The sequence below is a fragment of the Nicotiana tabacum genome, chromosome 22 (genome assembly GCF_000715075.1).
Source record: "Nicotiana tabacum cultivar K326 chromosome 22, ASM71507v2, whole genome shotgun sequence".
Classification (NCBI taxonomy): Eukaryota; Viridiplantae; Streptophyta; class Magnoliopsida; order Solanales; family Solanaceae; genus Nicotiana; species Nicotiana tabacum.
In genome coordinates this window covers 232,849,150-232,869,568 of record NC_134101.1, presented here as the reverse complement: position 1 = coordinate 232,869,568, position 20,419 = coordinate 232,849,150, and the positions used below count along the sequence as shown (strand labels likewise).

The 20,419-nt window shown below is 39.6% G+C and overlaps 1 protein-coding gene and 1 non-coding gene across 3 annotated transcripts; one reads left to right on the top strand and one right to left on the bottom strand.

Annotated features, from left to right (window-relative positions):
• The first annotated feature begins 1,131 nt into the window (after positions 1-1,131).
• On the top strand, positions 1,132-8,316 carry LOC107827478 (protein PEROXIN-4). Of its 2 annotated transcripts, XM_075244525.1 has the most exons (6): positions 1,132-1,267; positions 2,112-2,168; positions 5,833-5,952; positions 6,094-6,222; positions 7,300-7,429; positions 7,993-8,316. In XM_075244525.1, the coding sequence occupies exons 2-6, from the start codon at positions 2,163-2,165 to the stop codon at positions 8,079-8,081; spliced, it is 474 nt and encodes a 157-aa protein (XP_075100626.1). In that variant the 5' UTR covers positions 1,132-1,267; positions 2,112-2,162; the 3' UTR covers positions 8,082-8,316. The 2 variants fall into 2 exon arrangements, with proteins under 2 accessions (XP_075100626.1, XP_075100625.1); XM_075244524.1 differs by lacking the exons at positions 1,132-1,267; positions 2,112-2,168 and having other exon boundaries at positions 5,806-5,952.
• A 71-nt stretch (positions 8,317-8,387) lies between these two features.
• Positions 8,388-8,489, bottom strand: LOC142176936 (U6 spliceosomal RNA). Its single transcript, XR_012705731.1, has one exon. It is a non-coding gene; the product is annotated as a U6 spliceosomal RNA (small nuclear RNA).
• Between the last annotated feature and the right edge of the window lie 11,930 nt (positions 8,490-20,419).

Genomic DNA, 20,419 nt, shown 5'->3' with positions numbered 1-20,419 from the left:
TTTCAAATTTCAGTTTATCCGTTACCACCCACCCCACTATCCCTCCCCCCACCCACCACCCACCCCCACTGCAAAAAAAAGTTATTTTTTTTACCTTAATTTTTTTTTTGCAATTTTAAATTTCTATTGTTTCGTTTTTCTGCACCACCCACCCCTACCTACCCCCACTGTTACAACCCATATCCACATGTGTTAGTCCATTTTTTTAAAATTTAAATTTCTATTTTTTTCGTTTTTTCTGCCCCACCCCATCCCCCCTCCAAAAAAATATTTTTAAATATATTTTTCAGTTTTAATTTTTTTATTTATCGGTTTAAAGATTCAAAATTTTATAAGCTTCAAAATTATAAGTTCGGAGGTTTATGTGTTTGGAAGTTTACGGGTTCGAAATTCCGCGCTTTTGAAAGTTTAGCGGTTTGAAAGTTTATGAAATTTTCGGGTTCGGAAGGTTGTTGGTTTGAAAGTTTATGGCTTCATGTTTATTATATCTAAATTATTTATGAATACTCTTGAGAAGTCATTTTCTTTAATTTGCGTACCAAACACCGAAAAATGAATAAAAATTACTGCTTGTTTTTCAAGAAAACATTTTCTTGGAAAATATTTTCCACGGAAAACATTTTCCGTTATAACAAACACACCCTAAGTGTGAAAATTTACTAGAATTTCAAATCTCATCAATAATTCATGGGGTTTAAACCTTTATAAGTACAGATCTCAAGACCAATTCACAGAGGATGGATTCAATTTTTTTGCAATTTAAGAGTGAAAAATTATTGGAGTTTCTAAACTCCAGCATAAGATGATAAAGTTTTAAACTTTTCATTGGGTTTCTCACCCGATGATCGGTATCCGCTTTGGGGCCCGACTAAATTCAGATTCGCACTAAAAAATCCCACATTGGGGATACAACGCTCTCTAACAAAAGGCGATGGTGGTCAGGAAAAAAATAAGTTACGTTGCCTATATGAATCTTCAATGATTATATTACTCCATATAAATTCGTTCCGAACTAATATTATACAAAACAAAAATACTTTATGTTTTCTTCTGACTTTTGACATATAATAAGTGGTCAATCTATAAATATAAAAAAGTCGGGGGACTGACTTTAACATTTCTAAACCTCATGTGGCATAAACGGACATCTTTCATCTAATACACTGCTACGGTGAAGACCCGAACGACCCTTTTATGATTTCTTAAATTTCCCAAAATAAAATCCCTTTTTCCCCCATTCAGATCAAATTGAATCAATTGATTTAAGGTAAAATTTCCTAAGCTTGAATCTTAATTATATATTGAACGGTAATTCTACTTGCAATTTTAGTTCTTGAGGGATTTTGTATTATTTTCTATAATTTAATGGCCATAATAATCAGCTTTATTAAGGGATTTTTTTTCGTGCTGTTACTGTTTCTGTATACGGTTGAATGTTAGGCAGGATTTTTAGCATAATATTCAATATCATTTCTTATTTTGAAGTATATTTCTAGTTTCAAGTTTAGTTCTTGAGTTTTTTTGTATTGTTTTCAAGAGATTTAAAGGTGAAAACTTTTGGGCTTATTTAATGTGATATAACCTACCCGTTTATCAGCTTATTATGAGAATTTTTGGGTTCTCACTGATTTTATTTGTACTGTTTGTATTTTTTATCTTGAGCTTTATATGTATATTGGACTATAATTCTTACTTGCAAAACCCAGTTCTTTAGATTGTTTTCTAAGAATCTAAAGGAGAAAGCAACCTCCACTTCCAACCAAGAGGTTACTGTTCAGTCACCCCAAGAGCAAGGTGGGTAGTTCTTGGAGGGAAGGATACTGAGGGTCTGTCGGAAATAGCCTCTCTACCCCAGGGTAGGGGTAAGGTCTGCGTATACACTACCCTCCCCAGACCCAGTAGTGGAATTATACTGGGTTATTGTTGTTGTTATTGTTGTTGTATAATTCTACCAGCAAGTTTAGTTTTTGTGAGGTTTCTGTATTGTTATCAAGAATTCAAAGGTGAAATCTTTTGGGATCATTCTAAGTGAACAAGCTTTCTTGTCATCAGCTTTATTATGGGAATTTTCTAGGTTCTAATTGTTTTTTATATATACTTTCGTATTTTAGGTTATTCTGAGCTGTGAAGTGCTTGTTCTGATTATAAAGGAGTGAATAAGGATGCAGGTTCGTAACTTTTAAAAGCGATTTCTGTTATTATGAGGACAAAACATTACAATTATTACCGCATTTCTAATTAAAGAGTTGATTAGTTTCTGTTTATTCTTGGCTTGATCTGTGAATTTATTCGTCCTGTTCTGCTCATGGTTTGACGATCTTGATAATACCCAATGGTTCATTTTGGGTTTATTTTTAAGTAGGTTTTGGGTGTTTGAGTTTAGGTGTTTAAGTTTCTTCATCAATGCTGCAGAGCACAACTTTTATCATTTTGCGTTACATTTCATTGGTAAATTGGCAATTGATTGTGGGAAAAATTGATAGTTTTTGCAAAATTTTGTGATGCACATGGTTTGCAGTGTTATCAAAGGCAAAAAGCGCAAAAAATCTCTAACGTCTGTTGGGCTTTAAGTGCAAAACACAAATAAAGTGTGGGCTTTAATGAAAAAAAGAGCAAATGGAGAAAATATAGAAATATGTATGTGTAGTCTAAGATTAACAATTATAAGCATGAATAACAAATATGGATGGACAAAGAAATTGAAAATAAATTACGATAAAGTGAAATATGAATTGTTTAGTGTCGCCCCTCTAGGATTACGCTCATTGGAAAGGAAAAGTATGCCTATAGCCTTGACAACGACATTTAGGGGTGGGCATACAATCCGAAAAACCGAATTCCGAACCGGACCGAATTAATTCGGTATTTCGGTATCGGTTTATTCGGTGTTTCGGTATAATTCGGTATCAATTTTTCGGTATTTCGGTATTTCGGCACGGTCCTCGGTATTGAGGTTTCGATATTTCGGTATATCGAAATACCGAAATACAGAATTAAAGAATAACGAATGAGTCGTTCTTGCTGTGGAGAAGCGCATTACTTCACCACTTTTGGTTTGTAAACCTTGTTTTCTCTGGTATTTTTTAATTATTAGTATTATTTGGGGATGGTTATATAATAGTACTTCTATATGGTTTTGATGATTAGGTTCATGTTGTTGTGCATGAGCTGATTTTTATACTTCCCAGACTGTTATTGGCTGAGAAGTTTGAATTATTTAGCACCAGAACACCCATTAGAAGTGCTAGTAGAGCTTCACCTAATAAATTGAATTATGGATGTTGTGGAATATAGGATTGGGGATCTTCCTGATGATGAATAATAGTAATATTTTTATAACTTGCTTGGTTATGACTCAAATTTGTGTGCTTAAAAATAGAGAACCCGCTAATCCCCAGATATTTTGTTTTGGTGTATTCTTTATTCATGGCACAGTTTTGATATTCTTCTAGGAGCCAAGCAGTGTGGAGAAAATTATGGAAATTGACGAGCATATTGGATTCCTTTTGACTCTTCTTTCTGCTCAATGGAAGACATAATATGCAAATTGCCACTCATTCGCCGAATTACCAGTGGGCAGTGCTACAACTTGTCATATTAGATAGGGATGATGCGATACCGAAACCGTACCGAAGTCGTACCGAACCAAACAAGAAAATACCGAACCGTGCCGAACTACTTTGGTACGGTATTTGGTATGCATAATTGATATACCGAATACCGAAGTACCGAACCATAATTCATAAATACGTACCGAAGTACCGAATGCCCACCCCTAACGACATTGTAGTGCCTGTTAAGTGAGGTGAAGTGCTCTACATGTTTTGCACCTTGCTATAGGGCTTAAGTGTGCCTTTGACAACAACGATGGTTTGTGATAGCTTTCATGGAGTTGTAGTGCGAAGTGACTCGATGTAGTAGTGAATTGTGATCAGGTAACTTTTGGGCTGTGAGAATTGGTAATTAGTGAACAAAGAAATTTGTCTTGATGGAATGTTCATGGACATTATCATTGTAGGTTTGGACGCCATGAATCAAATAAGGATTAAGACGCTAACAGGTTTCCGTGGAATTATTCGAGGAGTGCACAAGCTTGGCCCTGACACCATGGTTATAAATAAAAATAAAAGAAGTCACCCCAATATGTAACTCACATAATTGTTAAAAGCCATTTTATTAGTTTTCAAACAGTATTTGTTTGATCATCATTTATAAACTTGGTGACCGGATTCTAGGATTCCACATTCTTACCTAAAGTGTTTACACTACGGAAAGAGGGGAAAAAGTTCCTAAGCCTCGCTTCTAGACAGATTTCTGATCTCTACATATGGGACGAGACATTCAAAGTCATAAAGCAGGCCGCAATAATGCAAAATGTCTTCTTAGATCATAAGCCCATTGTTCTAGAATGTGGGGAGTGGTAGCAGAATCATTCTTACTTTAAGTTTGAGAATATGTGGCTGCAAGTAGAAGGTTTTATGCAATACTGAAGGGTGATGTTAGGAGATGGAACAGGGAAGAGTTTCGTGGACTTGAAAAAAACAAATTTTCTGGAGGAGCTGACAGTTTTGGACCAAGCTGCTGACAATAGGCAGCTCATGCAGGATGAGAAAAATAGAAAAAAAGAGAGCTAATTGGAGCTGTAAAAATTAGCAAATGAAGAAGAAACTTCATGACGACAAAAGTCAAGGTGCTTGTGATTAAGGACGGATACAGAAATACTAAATACTTCAGAGAGTAGCATATTCAGACAAAGAAGTAATTCCATCAATAAACGGCTGGTAGAAGGTGTGTGAACAGAAGATACTGAAGAGATTAAGACATAAATTCTTAAATACTATCAGCGCTTAATATATGAAGATGAAAGAAATTGGCTTAAAAGGCCTTATGAGAAAGAGGAGGTTTTAGAAATCATAAAGCCGTGTGCTGCTGACAAGGCTTTTGGTCCGGACAGATATACCATAGCATTCTTCCAAAAAGCATAGTGTGTAATTGAGGAGCACATAATGGGATCTCTAAATCACTTCCATCATAGCTGCCGATTTTTGAAAGTAAGCAATGCTTTTTTTTATAGCTTTGATTCCAAAGAGGAAAGGTGCTATAGAACTTATGATTTCAGACCCATTAGCCTTATTGGAAGTGTTTACAAAATGATAGCAAAAATTCTGGCTGAAATGCTGAAAAGGGTGGGGTGGCAGTTCCTTTTTAACATCCTTCAACAATTGGGGTTCAGGGGAAGATGGCTTAACTGGTTAAGATTTTGTGCTACAACAGTGAGATATTCTATTTTGGTAAATGGTGAGCCTGTAGGGTTTTGTGCAAGGTGGGTGGTTTCTGTTTTTACTAGTAATGGAACCCGTTAGCAGAACGGCGGAGAAAGCAGTTCACCATCAATGGATTAAGTGATTCACTGTTGGTAGTAATGTAGGGGATGAGATAACAGTGTCCCATCTACATTTACAGTAAACGAGTATTATGAGAACTTGGTGTGCAGCAAATAGTATAATTGGAGATTGGCACAATTAGTTTGGAGAACTAAAGCTCCCACTAAAGTGGCTTGCTTTAAATACATATATTCAGTTCATACTTTTACCAATCATAGTTCTTTGTAGCAAACTAGAACCGTGCAAGCAAGATGAGTTACATATTACATTAATGTTGCTTACAACTATAACATTAGAAAGCATTAATTAACTATAATATTAGAAAACATAGGCATTGAGAAATTGGCATTATTTGGTCTCTTCTCCCTACAATTATCTGCATCTTGGTAAATATTTTACTGTTGTATACCTTTGAAAATTTAAACTAAAATATTATATGCTGCGGCAGGCTTCAAGGGCAAGGCTTTTCAAAGAGTACAAAGAAGTACAGAGAGAGAAATCTGCTGATCCAGATATTCAATTAGTTTGTGATGATTCTAATATCTTTAAATGGACGGCTCTTATCAAAGTATGCTCCTTCATTGATTATGAGCAACCTCTTTTTTTGTGGTTATTTTCTTCCCCCAACACCCCCCCCCCAAAAAAAAAAGGGGGGGGGGGGTGCAAAAGCTTTTTATTAATGACTCTGGCTCTATCATGTTGTGCACAGGGGCCATCTGAAACTCCTTATGATGGCGGAGTTTTCCAGCTTGCCTTCTCAGTTCCGGAGCAGTATCCTTTGCAACCTCCTCAAGTGCGGTTCCTGACCAAAATATTTCACCCAAACGTGCATTTTAAGGTATCCTTTTTGGTGCTATTTGGTTTCTGCTGAGATAACTTGCTGAGAGTCTGATATCCTGAACTGCAGCAAAAACACAAGTGGAATTTGCTACTTGTTTCCTGTTTTGACTTTGTTTTATGGCACTTCGTCCTTCGAAAAAGCAAATTTTGTATATGTTGCTGGTGTGGTAGAGATGTGGCGACCTGATCTTTTTCGACACGCTAACATTAAAATGTAGAAAAACGCATGGAGCAAAATTCATTAAAAATACTGTTTTCTCCTCAAGTATTTGAGATAATGTCAAACCCCTCTCCTGCTTCTCCTGCCCTCAGCCCCGTGCTCCAACGAGACGTAAATTTTAGCTTCACATTCCAATTAATTTGGCCATTATATTGTGCAATATTTTACTATAAACCAACCAACCAACCAATAAAAGGCCTCAACTTCAAACTAGTTGGGTCGGCTATCCGGGTTTTTATATCCATTTGGCTTATTTCCTAGCCCAGTATCTAGTGGATTCATCGTACTTATATTATTTTTATGCTGAACGTCAACCTACTGCAACCTTCCTGATTTATAGGCTTGGATCTGCTGTACTTTGCCAATAAACTGAGTTTGAGATAAGCTGTTCACTATTTGTTTTAAATTGCTTTAGTTACAATATTATATGCAATTATAGTAGTGAATGTAAGATGCATGTTCTTTATGCTAAAAATCATGCATCTATGCCATTAACAATTGTGTGGAATTATAGCGGAGTACCTCTTACAGATTCATTTAGGCCGTTCCTAGTTTTGTACTTGTATCTGTAGAGGCTAATCCCTTGTTTGAAAATATTGTGGTTATCTGGTGCTGCAGTGTGTAGTTTTGTTATTTTCCCAGAGTGCATTTCTAGATGGACTGAGAAAAATCTCTCAACTCTCCAGAAAATTAAAAAACTTAAATAATATTTGACACACATGTGTGCTTGTCTCTGTGTCCTTTGCATTGTTTAAGAATTTACGAAAATTGTTGTACAGTTAGTTCTTACTAACTTACTAATAAAAAAGGAGTCATCTCTTCTTTTCATTCATTCCTTCTTTTTCTTTTGCTCAGACTGGAGAGATTTGTCTTGATATTTTGAAGAATGCGTGGAGCCCAGCATGGACACTCCAGTCTGTTTGTCGAGCTATAATTGCTTTGATGGCTCACCCCGAAGCTGATAGTCCACTAAACTGTGACTCAGGTACTATGCGATGCCTTGATTTGGTGATTGCAAATGCATCTCTTAGAATCCCTTTGATTCCATTTGGTGAATGCACTTTAGAGAAATGTGTGCTTCAAACAATAACGCACAAAGTGATCCCAATGAGAAGCAGTCAGTTCTTTGAATCTTAAGTTTGAGGAGTCGATTAATATCAATAGATTGTAAAATTTCCACTTCATTTCAAAGAAGCGTGCACTTGATTTCACACTTTTAACTTCAACTGTCATCGATCTTGTTGCTCTTCTGCACCTTTTGCTTTTAAAAACACCAGAAGAAAGTGAAAGAAACAGTTTGATGCTAAAGCGGCAACAAAGAAAACAGATGGATGAAGGAAGTGGGGGGGGGGGGGAATTGACAAACAAGACTTGGGGACAAGTTGGTAACTTGGTATAGGGTTTCGATATGCAATTATAATTTTCTTCAGATTCTAGGTAGATGACAGTGCTTCTCTCCGCACAACTTTTGCGCGCCTTTCTCCCCTTTCATTTCCTCTAATTAGATTACTTCTTGATGCTAATTTTCTCCATCTACTATGTACACAGGTAATCTTCTTCGATCTGGTGATATCAGAGGATATCAGTCGATGGCAAGGATGTACACTAGACTCGCAGCAATGCCCAAGAAGGGCTGAAAACGACGTGCTTGTAATAATGGCATTAACAAAACTTGAATCATTGCGCATCTGTTTAGTGTTTTCTAACAACTGTGCATGAACTATTGCGTTTTAATTTTTGTTTTTTCGCAGCGATTTCTGATACAACTGCTCATCACTTTAGCAGGTTTCTTGTGTGCCTTTAGCAAGTGGAATATGTTTAAATCATCTTGATTTTTGTACCTTGCAGAAATAATGCTAAATGGATATCTGATATAGTGTTCATTGTTGTGATACTACCTCAGGATGACAATGTCTTGTGCTTGTGATTTTTTTTTTTTTTTTGGTTATTTGGGCCATTTCTCAATTTGTACATGTCATCCTTAGGTAGGGGCAACACTACTTTCTCTGTGTCATTCCAATTTTATCAGATGTCTCCTAAGGGCCCTGATATTACTAGTATCTTGCATAACCAGTACTCCTCTCGTTCATTTTTACTTGTTCACTATACTAAAAATATATTCACTTTTACTTGCCCGCTATACTAAATAAAGAGAAAGACATTTTTTTTTTCTGTTTTACCCTTATCATTAGTTACTCATTCCCCAAATCATTCCCAAGACTTTTGGAAAAATTGTAAAATATATATATATATATATATATTATTTCAAAGTGGACTAAAAGTGAATGGAGGAAGTACAAGTATTCGTTTTGGGTTTAAAACTCTGAATAACTGATGCAAAGTTTTTTTGTTTCTGGTATTAAACGCGGAATTACTAATATAACATAAGTAATGTGTAATTAAATTAAAATAATGCAAGATAAAAGTGGAAAAAAATGCGTGTATATTAGCAAGTTAGTGCTAACTCGATTGTAGCGAGATTAGACTATTTTATAAAAGCATTATATTCTTTACATCAAAGTGTAGATAGGGCATTTGCCCCACCCTCACACCTATTCAAGTTGGCATATACAGTGTATAATTTATTTAAGTTCATTCTTTAGAAACAACAAGAGAATATCTCTCCTAATGCTAGTTCATCACAAAAATCAAATGAAGATGGCATTATCACTAGTCACCCCGCACTACAGGCAAGCCTTTCCTTTTCCCAGGTTTTCTAGCACGATCCTGTGCCTGTGGTGAAGCTTGCTTAAGAGACTTACTCCAACTGTGCCGCTCGTATGAATGTCTAGGCTCATATCCTTGACTAGTTGTGACGCTTCTCATTTGCTGGATCTTATCCATGCGCACACCCGGGGTTGGCTAAGGACACGTACGTCCCTCACCTAACACTGAGCATCGCTCTTGCGTGCACAATCTAAACCTCAAGCTTGACACTCGCCTCGTGCATCCGCACCCAGCTTGTGCTTCGCCCGAGTAGGGCAACCTTTAGTCTTTGGCCTTTGTCATGTGCGTCTTTCGTAGCATGCCTATCTTTGTCTTATGGCATCGCCAAACATAGCATTCGCGGCATACTTCTATCCCGCATAGTGTAGTGTCGCCCCACAACTGTACGCCTAGACCAATGGACCCTTGCTTGCCTAGCTGAACCCAAGCTAAGCTCACAAGTCGACACATGAGGCCCCTAAGAAAGGTGCTTCAAGTATCCAATCGGCACGGAGGTCTTCATCCATCATTTCAATAGCCCGCAGGGCATAATTGTCCCACATGTCAAGCCTCCAGTGCCTGTTTGGTGCCCAACGCTAGCCCTAAGGCGTCGCGCCGTCCATAGAGTTCCCACACTCATATGGATACCTTAGACATTCATTTGAGATGTCCAGGCAGGCCCTTGAGGTTCTTCCCCAAGGTAGCTCACTTGGTGCGGCTTGATGGTAGCACGCATGGGGGAGGCTGACTGAGCTTCAACACCTATACCCCCCTTATATATGCTTAAAATTAAAAAGCCCATGATTCAACAATAGTCTAGTTCTGGTCAGAGAATCAGAATGGCCTTCCTTCGCACATATATAAGGGCATACTAGGAACAAGGCCTACGACCGAGATCCCTAGATTCCCGCTAAGTTCTCTTGGCACACTTAGGACATGCAACACAACATATCTAGATGGTTGTTGCCTCATACATAGTCCATCTGCCTGATGTTCCTTCACAATGCTTTGTCAGCACACGCCGCCTACGCGACTGACATTCGTCCTGGTACACTGTAGCACGCAGGACTCATGGATGACATGACCCCTAAAATGCAGGGTGTGACATCCTCCCACACTCAATCTATCATCGTCCCCGATGACACAATAATGCCCACGACAACCCAGAGTCTGCCCCCTCAGGGATGTGCACCGGCTCCCTTAATCCTTGTGGGTCGTACTTCCTCAAAGTCCATCTCAAAATGGAGTCGTGCCCCTTGCACTTCTCCCCCAAGTATCTTCCAAGCATGCCTCTGCACTTCACCTCTTATCAGTGTTCGCTCGGAAAGTGCCTCCGCACTTGCACCCTCTAGTGTCTAACTTTGTGGCGACCTACACTAGTCAACCACACCATGACCCTCACGACCTTCATACGTCCGAAGCTCTTCCCTTAATTGTAAGCACATCAACGTGCTTAGACGTAGCTCACGCAACTCAGCAACTCGCGTAGCCCTTTTCTCGCCCTCATTGCCTTGGAAAGATTAGCTCACTTCAGGACTCACAATTCTGTACCAGCGCCTCTGCATAGGCGGATCCCCACACTTAATATGGAGGATACTTCTTTAATGTACTTGGCATATCAGCTCGCTCTTTGGGACGTACCCTTGGTGAGTATTGCATTCTCAAAGTCATAACCTCGCTGCATTCAAGAACAAAGCTCTTTCTTTTCCAACTATCACTTCCTCAGCAAGTACCCAATGCTCCCGGTAGTACCTTGTACTCGCCCTATAAATAAGAACTCTCTCGGTTCTGCTAGTACGGTTCCTGGTTCGGTGTGCCTCGCATACTGCCCCATCTCAATGGTCCCCGATTATTCGGTGTACCCCTTTCCAGAACAACACCTTCTAACTTGGAATCCCGCTCAATTCTGGAGCTTCGCTATTTCCTTCGAATTCGTCTCCTCACCTTGGCAATTCAGCACTATGCCTCCCCATCAAATAGTTCGGCTCTTTTTCACAATTTTGGTGGCTGACTCCACCCCATTGTGACACACATGCACTCCCGCTAAGAAGCCTGACATAGGTCCTTCTTTGCGGTTGTTAAGGGACTCTCCTGCCATTCATCGCAACCCTTGAGGTGGCTAGGTATATCTCAATGCCCTTAGGCAGTCCACAAGTCTATCCCGCAGGAAAGACACTCAACTGATGCACTGCTCGCATCTTCGGCAAGATCTTTGCACGATCATGCCCTTTGTTTAAAGTCCATGGCTCACACTCTTTACAATATGGCTGCACGACCTGGAAAACATGACCTTTTCTTGACCACCCGACTCATCGGCATATCATCACATTCAACTGAAGCACAGACTTACGAAAGAAACTGGGGTTGTCCATTTCCTTCGTCAAAACGGCCAACAGCTCCAACTTGCTGCTTAACATGAACGAAAACGCCTCAACCTGACAAGCTTCCAACGCTACTGAACCCTCATGGTTCAAACGGTATTCAACGCGCAAGGAACACTCTCAGTCCGTTCGACATTCCTTACCACACACTGCCGGATCATCACAATCAAGACAATTGAGCTTCTGCTAACCGTCTATCCCTTCTTGTGGAACTATCCCAACAACATCGCACAATGGCTCTCTTTGCAAACCAAATATGCCTATATAGTATCCCTCTGAAAACAACACCCGCTGCACGAAAGACATCCCTTACGATATCTCAATCAAACTAGGATGCCCCAAAATCACTTCCCAAGATACAGACGATGGCGGAAACAACGACTGTGAAATGGTCTGATTCTGTAGGTCGAAGTTCATGGCTGACAATGCACATTCTAGCCGCGTAATCAACATATATCGATATTAGTTTTTAAGCACATACATTACACGTATATCCCATATTAATTTTAAATAACATATATCTAAGTCTAATAAAATGGTTAAGTTACAAATTCCAATACACATATTCTACAAGCATTTGAAATATAAGTAATCCAAATATACAAAAAGCTATTATTTTTACATATCTTTAATACGAATGAAGTCAGAAATCCTACATCTAACCAACTCAATCTCAGTTAAAAATTCCAGCCATGACACTGTTGATTAAAGTTTGTCTTTTCATTTTAAAATTATGTAAACCGATAATTTATTTTGTCCTGCATTTAAGTAATTTCAATATAAATAATATGCGGCTATTCATCGTACACATACAATACATATCTAGTATCGTACCAACACATCACTATAAATAAAGCAAATTTAACTCTTCAAACCTCTTACAAGGCATATTGGGTTTCTCCTATTTTAACATTTTTGAAATTCTTTCACTTAAATACTTTCTTAAGAAGTTAAAATCATACAAACATTCAAAAAAATAAAAATAAAATCTTTCATTTTCAACCAGATTCTTAACATTCTAGGATGAGAAACAAAACGTCATCCGTTGTGTTTCACTATGTATTGGCATTTAGTAGATGAGTATGGTCCATGTATTAAATATTCAATGAATTTAGTGAATTTATTTATTAATTAATATAACTTCTCAAATTCTCCATATTTCTATAATATCAAAAAGAATGTTCATCAACGTAACAGTTTTATGAAGGAGGTAATATGTGTATTTTTAATGATTTTTATAGTCATTCAACTTTATAGAGTTATTTCGGTCTTTCAACTTTCGTTTTGGGGCTTCACACGTATAGATAACTCGTGACGCACTGCAAGAATTAAATTTGCATCTAAAAACATGAAACTCATTTTTACATTTTGCAAAATAGTATGGATTGCTCACAAATAGTAAAATCTCTTGCAATTCACTGGAGAAATATATTTTTGAGTGTCTGACGATTCTGATTGGCGTTGGAGCTAAATGCTTTGGCTCGTCTTTTGCACAATGCTTCTGTAAAAGTAATGAAACAAAATTAGGAAAAATAATATCACACAGTTTTAAATTAATATTTTAAAATAGAAATAAAAGAAAGAGAAGAAAAGCGTGAGAAATTTCTCTCAAAACTTGAACCGAAAATTATCTTGAATGAATAGAATTAAGAAAGAAAATGAGAGTAAAGCAACTCCTCAAATTCTCTAAATATTTAATAGCAATGAAGAGAACACTAGTTAATGTAATTATGTTTGCTAATATGCTTTTCTGTAAATTGGTTATGGAATTGTAAAAACTATCTCTTAAATAGTGATACATGCATAGAAGATTAGAAGAAATTAATTTTTGACAAATGAAAGCTAACCAATAAACCAGCAAATGATTCTTATTAGCTCATTATTTAGCAGCAGAAATAAATAGAAAATACAAGGAAATTAACATTTAAACTTATGATTTACAAAATAAACAACAAATTAATGCATAGTTATAATTCATCATTTAATAGGTTGCTCAATTTACCACATTCATGTAATTGTACTATTATTTATTTAATATTTAATAGGAGGATTCTTTTTAATGCTGAAGGTCAAAGGGTTGTCTTTATTTCAATTTAAATATTTTCTTTTTATTAATTTTCTTGGAATGTATCTTTACATCTTTGTAAAAATTTATATCTGAAATAATATTATGTTGAAGGGTATTATTGTCACGACCCAAACATCCCCCCGAAACATGTTGTGACAGCACCTAATCTCTACGATTAGGTAAGCCTAACAGATTGCGAAAATATCATTAATGGAAGCAAAACTAAATAACTAACTGCATTAGATACTGAATAACCAATAACAATGCCGCTCGGCATGTACAATAACCAAAATATTAGACGTACATAGTTTTTCCAAAATCCGGAACATCTTGAGTCACAAACTATAGAAAGAAAATAGTGTCTCTATACTCCAGAGTCTAATAAAAGGAAATACAGGAAGTGTTTGACATGGGGAAGAGTAGAAAGGGACTTTGAGGTCTGCAGACGCGACAAATACACCTTGAACTCTCCAAAGCTGTCTCGAATCACTGATAATACGGCTAATAATGAGCACTTAAATCTGCACACAAAAACATGTGCAGAAGAGTAGCATGAGTACACCACAATTGGTACCCAGTAAGTGCCAAGCCTAACCTCGGTCGAGTAGTGACGAGGACAGGTCAGACCCACTGGTATATAATAAATAAAGCAGGAGAATATAACAATATAATAAGAGGCCGGAGTTCACAAAGGAAACATAATGAAATAACAGTACAACACGCAAAAATAAACAGTAGGGGATCTCCCGAGAGACCGTCTCGCAGTTACAAAAGTAACTATGCAGGGAGAACTCCCGAGGTACCGCCTCGTAGTCTCAAAAGTAAATGTGCAGGGAGATCTCCCGGGATACCGTCCCGTAGTACCAAAAGTAAATATGCAGGGGCATCTCCCAAGATACCGTCTCGTAGTCCCAAAGTAAATACACAGCTCAGACAATTACATATGTTAGGTACATCAAGAGAATATGTAGTTTAGACTAAGTACAAGTCAATAAAAGAAGCAAGATTTACTAAACATGCTGCAACGAGTTCAGATAAGCAATTAAGATACGTAAACATGCTATTCTAGGCTAACAAGATAATTACACGTGCTAATATACTCAGATAAGGTAAAAACATGCTATTACTCAGTAAAAATCAGGGTTTTCAATAAATAGCCCGTGTACGCGAGGTTAGGCAAGCTACTTACCTCGAACCAAGCTCAAATCAATCCGTAACAATGCTTTTTTCACGAATATCCGACTCCGAATGGTCCAAATCTAGCTAAAATCAATTGCATATCATAAATATAACTACAAGAAACTAATCTAGTTAATGAAATCAAAGCTAAAGCGAGAAATTAGAAAATCGTCAAACAGAGTCTCCCCGGGCCCACGTCTCGGAATCGGGTAAAAGTTACAAAATATGAACACTCATTCACTCACGAGTACACTCATACCAAAATTATCCAAATCCGATATCAAAATCTCAATCAAAACCTAAAATCTTACTTGAAGAACTTCTTCCCATTTCCCTCCAATTTTCCAACTCAAATCCGAAATTAAAGGTGAAATTAATGATAGATTAATGGGATATAACAAAAAACAAGTGAAGAATCGTTACCCAATTGATGACTCTGAAAATCCCTCAAAATCTCGTCCAAATCCGAGCTCTCAAACTCAAGTTTTGATAAAAATGGCCAAACCCTCGTTTTTGAAACGATATAAGTCTGCCCAGTGATTTATTCTTCGCGAACGCGGCCGCTCCCTCGCGTTCGCGAGGTACAACTTTACCTCATCCCAAAATCCTCAATCGCGAATGTGAATCCCATGTCGTGAACGCAAAGAGCACTTAGCTCTCTGCTACGCGAACACAGGACCAACGTCGCGAACACGTAGGAAAAAAGGGGTTGGGGACCCAGTTGGCCAATGCGTAGACCAAGAACCTCAGTGCTTCGCGAATGTGAGACCTCCATCGCGAATGCATAGTACAAAATCTCACTGGCCTCCAATTCTTCTTCACGAATGCGAAGGAGGAAACCAGAACTGGAGAACCAGCAATTTTGCAATCTTCCCTAAGTCCGAAATGGTCTGTTAAGCATCCGAAACACACCCGAGGCCCCGGGACCTCAACTAAATATACCAACAAGTCCTAATACACCATACATATTTAGTCGAGCCCTCAAATCACATTAAACAATGCTAAAAATACGAATCACTCTCCAATTCAAACTTAAAGAACCTGAAACTTTTAATTTTTACAACCGATGCTGAAACCTAACAAACCACATCCGATTAAACCCAAATTTTTCACACAAGTCATATTCAACATTAAGGATCTACTCTATTTCTGGAATCGGAATTCGACCCCAATATTAAAAAGTCCACTGCCGGTCAAAATCTCTACAAATTTGACTATCGTATTTCAAGTCTAAATAAGCTACAAACCTCCAAAACACAATCCGGACACGCCTCTAAGTCCAAAATCAACCAACGGAGCTAACGGAACCGACGAAATTCCATTCCGGAGTCGTCTTTACACAGTTCTAACTACGACCAAAATCCTACAGCTTAAGCTACCGTTTATGGACTAAGTGTCCCAAAATACTCCAAAACCAAAAACAAAACCTCTCGGCAAGTCACATAAGCTGAAACAAATAAGGAAAAAAAAGTAAATGGGGGATCGGGGCTAATACTCTCAAAGTGACCGACCGGGTCATTACATCCTCTCTCTCTTAAAATAATCGTTTTTTCTCGAACGAGTATAGATACATACCCGAAGTGATGAAAATATGAGGATAACGGCTGCGCATATCCTACTCGGTCTCCCAAGTCGCCTCCTCTACCGGCTGACCCCTCCACTAAACCTGCACTGATGCAATGTTCTTTGACCTCCACTTTTGAACCTGCCTGTCTAAAATAGCCACTGGCTCCTCAACATAGGATAGATCCTTGTCCAACTAGACTGAGCTAAAATCCAACACATGAGACGGATCGTTGTGGTACTTCCGGAGCATAGAAACATGAAATACTGGATGAACTCCTGCTAGGCTGGGAGGTAAGGCAAGCTCATAAGCAACCTCCTCAACTCGCCGCTATACCTCAAAGGGACAAATATACCTTGGGCTCAGCTTGCCCTTCTTTCCGAACCTCATAACGCCCTTCATAGGAGAAACCCGGAGCAAGACCCGCTCTCCAACCATGAATGCAATATCGCGAACCTTCCGATCCGCATAACTCTTTTGTCTGACTGGGCTATGCAAAGTCGATCCTGAATCTCCTTAACATTCTCCAAGGCATCCTGAACCAAGTATGTACCCAATAATCTAGCCTCGCCCGGCTCAAACCAACGCACTAGAGACCGACACCGCCTACCATACAGAGCCTTATATAGTGCCATCTGGATGCTCGACTGATAACTGTTGTTGTAAGCAAACTCTGCAAATGGCAGGAACTGATCCCAAGAACCTCCAAACTCTATCATACACACACGGAGCATATCTTCTAGTATTTGAATAGTGCCATAATCACCCAAACCGCATCAAACCTCCACTTCGTGGGAGTCCAATAACAAAATCCATAGTGATCCACTCCCATTTCCATTCCGGAATCTCTAACTTCTGAAGCAACGCACCTGGCCGTTGATGCTCAGACTTCACCTGCTGGAAATTTAGGCACCGTACCACATACTCCACTATGTCTTTCTTCATCCTCCTCCACCAGTAATGCTGCCTCAGGTCCTAATATATTTTCGCGACACTCGGATGAATGGAGTACCGCGAGCTGTGAGCCTCCTAGAGGATCAACTCATGCAAACTGTCCATATTAGGCACACATAGCCTGCCCTACATCCTCAATGCACCATCATCCCCAATAGTGACCTCCTTAGCATCACTGCGCTAGACCGTGTCCTTAAGGACAAGCAGATGGGGCTCATCATACTGACGCTCCCTAATACGATCATAAAGAGAAGACCGAGAGACCACACAAGCCAATACTCAACTCGGCTCAGAAATATCCAATCTCACAAACTGGCTGGCCAAGGCCTGAACATCCAACGCCATGGGCCTCTCTGCTGCTGGTAGATATGATAAGCTCCCCAAACTCTCTGCCTGGTGACTCAAAGCATCGGCCACAATATTGGCCTTCCCGGGATGGTACAAAATGGTGATATCATAATTTTTAAGTAGCTCTAACCACCTCCACTAACGCAAATTAAGATCCTTCTGCTAGAACAGATGCTACAAACTCCGATGATCGGTGTAGATCTCACAAGGGACACCGTATGAATACTATAGCCATATCTTCAAGGTATGAACAATAGCTGCTAGCTTAAGGTCGTGGACATGATAGTTCTTTTCATGCACCTTCAGCTGTCTAGACTCATAGGCAATCACCCTACGGTCCTGCATCAACACCGCACCGAGACCAGCCAGCTACGCATCATAATATACAGTATAAAATCCAGCACCTGAAGGTAATACCAATACTGGGATTATTGTAAAAGCTATTTTGAGTATCTGAAAACTCTCCTCACACTCTTATGTCCATCTGAACGGAGCACCCTTCTGGGTCAGCCTGGTCATAAGTGCTGCAATATATGAGGATCCCTCAACGTACCAATGGTAATACCCCACTAAGCCAAGAAAACTTCAGATCTCCGTAGCTGAGGACGGTCTGGGCCAACTCTGCTCTGCTTTCACCTTCTTTAGATCCACCTTGATCCCATCACTTGATACTATATGACCCAAGAATGCCACTGAGTCTAGCCAAAACTCACACTTCAAAATTTTTGCATATAACTTCTTTTCTCTCAAAATCTTGAGCACAGTCCTTAGGTGCTGCTCATGATCCTTCCGAGTCCGGGAATAAACCTAGATGTCGTCAATGAATACGATGATGAAGAGTCAACATAGGGCCGAAACACACTGTGCATCAAGTGCATAAAAGCTGTTGGGGCATTGGTTAGCCCAACTGACAGCACAAGGAACTCGTAGTGGCCATACCAAGTCCTGAAAGCAGTCTTGGGATATTTGGCTCCAGAAACTTCAACTGATGATAGCCTGAACGTAAGCCAGTCTTGGAAAACACCCCGGCACCCTGTAACTAATCAAACAAGTCATCAATACAAGGCAATGGATACCTATTCTTCACTATAACTTTGTTCAGCTGGCGGTAATCAATGCGCATACGCATAGAACCATCCTTTTTCTTCACGAACAATACCGGAGAACCCCAAGGTGACAAACTGGCTGGATGAAGCCCTTATCAAGAAACTCCTCTAATTGCTCTTTCAACTTCTTCAACTCAGGAGGAGCCATATGATATGGAGCAATAGAGATGGGTTGAGTGCCCGACAACAAATCAATGCCAAAATCAATATTTCTGTCGGCCGGCATGCCCGGAAGATCAGTTGGGAACACATTTGGAAAGTCCCTCACTACTAGAAATGACTCAATTGTAGGGGTATAAATACTGACATATTTCACATAAAATAGATACATATCACACCCATTCTCAACCATTCGTTGAGCTTTAAGAAATGAAATAACTTTGCTGGGAGTATACTATAAGGTACCCCCACTTTAATCGCAGTAATCCTGACATAGCTAGTGTCACGGTCTTAGCGTGACAATCAAGAATAGCATAATGAGGCGCATATCAGTCCATGCCCAAGATAACATTAAAGTCTACTATGTTGAGCAATAATAAATCGGCTCTAGTCTCAAAACCACTAAGAGTAATCAAACATGACCGGTACACGCGGCCCACAATAAGAGAATCTCCCACAGGAGTAGACACATAAATAAAGGAACTCAATGAATCTCGATATATGCCCAAATACGGGGCAAAATAAAAGGACACATAGGAATATGTAGAACCTGGATCAAATAATATTGATGCATCTCTATGACAGACCGGGGCAATACCTGTAATGACAGAATCGGAAGCAACTGCCTCTGTACCAGCAGGGAGAGCATAATATAGGGCCTGGCCTCCCCCTCTAGGGCAACCTCTACCTCCCCGACCTCTACCTCGGGCTGTTTGAGCAGGTGGGGTGGTAGCTGGCGCTATAATCATAGCATGAGGACCCGGTGGAGCACGATGTGGCTGAGAAGTCTGTGGAGGTGCACCCTCCCAAGTCTAGGGCAATCCCTCACCATATGGCAAGTGTCGCCACACTCAAAATAAACTTTAGGAGGGCGTGGCTGCTGTGGCTGGCTCGGGTCAGGTCTGCTGAACTGGCCACTCAAAACACTCCATGCAAGAGACACACTAGATACTGGCGGTGCATAATAAGGATCATGGGGCCTAGAAGGGGTTAGAACACCACTGGAGGCTGAAAGAGCTGAATGAACAGGGTGACTCACATAGTCCCTACCATGCCGAATTGTAGCTGGGGCACGAGCACCAGAAGAAGAACCAGTCTCTCGAAACCTCTTGGCCTCTTTCCCCTCTCTATCCCGAGCAAACATGCCCTCCATTTTCCTGACGATACTCACAACCTGCTGATAAGAAATATCCATGTCCAACTCCATATCCATACTAATTCGGATAGTGGGATGGAGTCCTTCAATAAACCGTCTAACCCTCTATCGAACTGTGGCAACCAAGGCTGGTGCCTGTCGGGCCAAATCACCAAAGTGGATTGCATACTCTGACACAGTCATAGCATCGTGGCGCAGCTGCTCAAACTCCGCGCGCCATGACTTCCTGAGTCTCTGAGGGACATACTCTCTCAAAAACATGTCCGAGAACTGAGTCCATGTAAGTGAAGCTTCCTCATCCGGACTACTCCGCTCATAAGCACGCCACCACTGATAGGCTACTCCTATAAGATG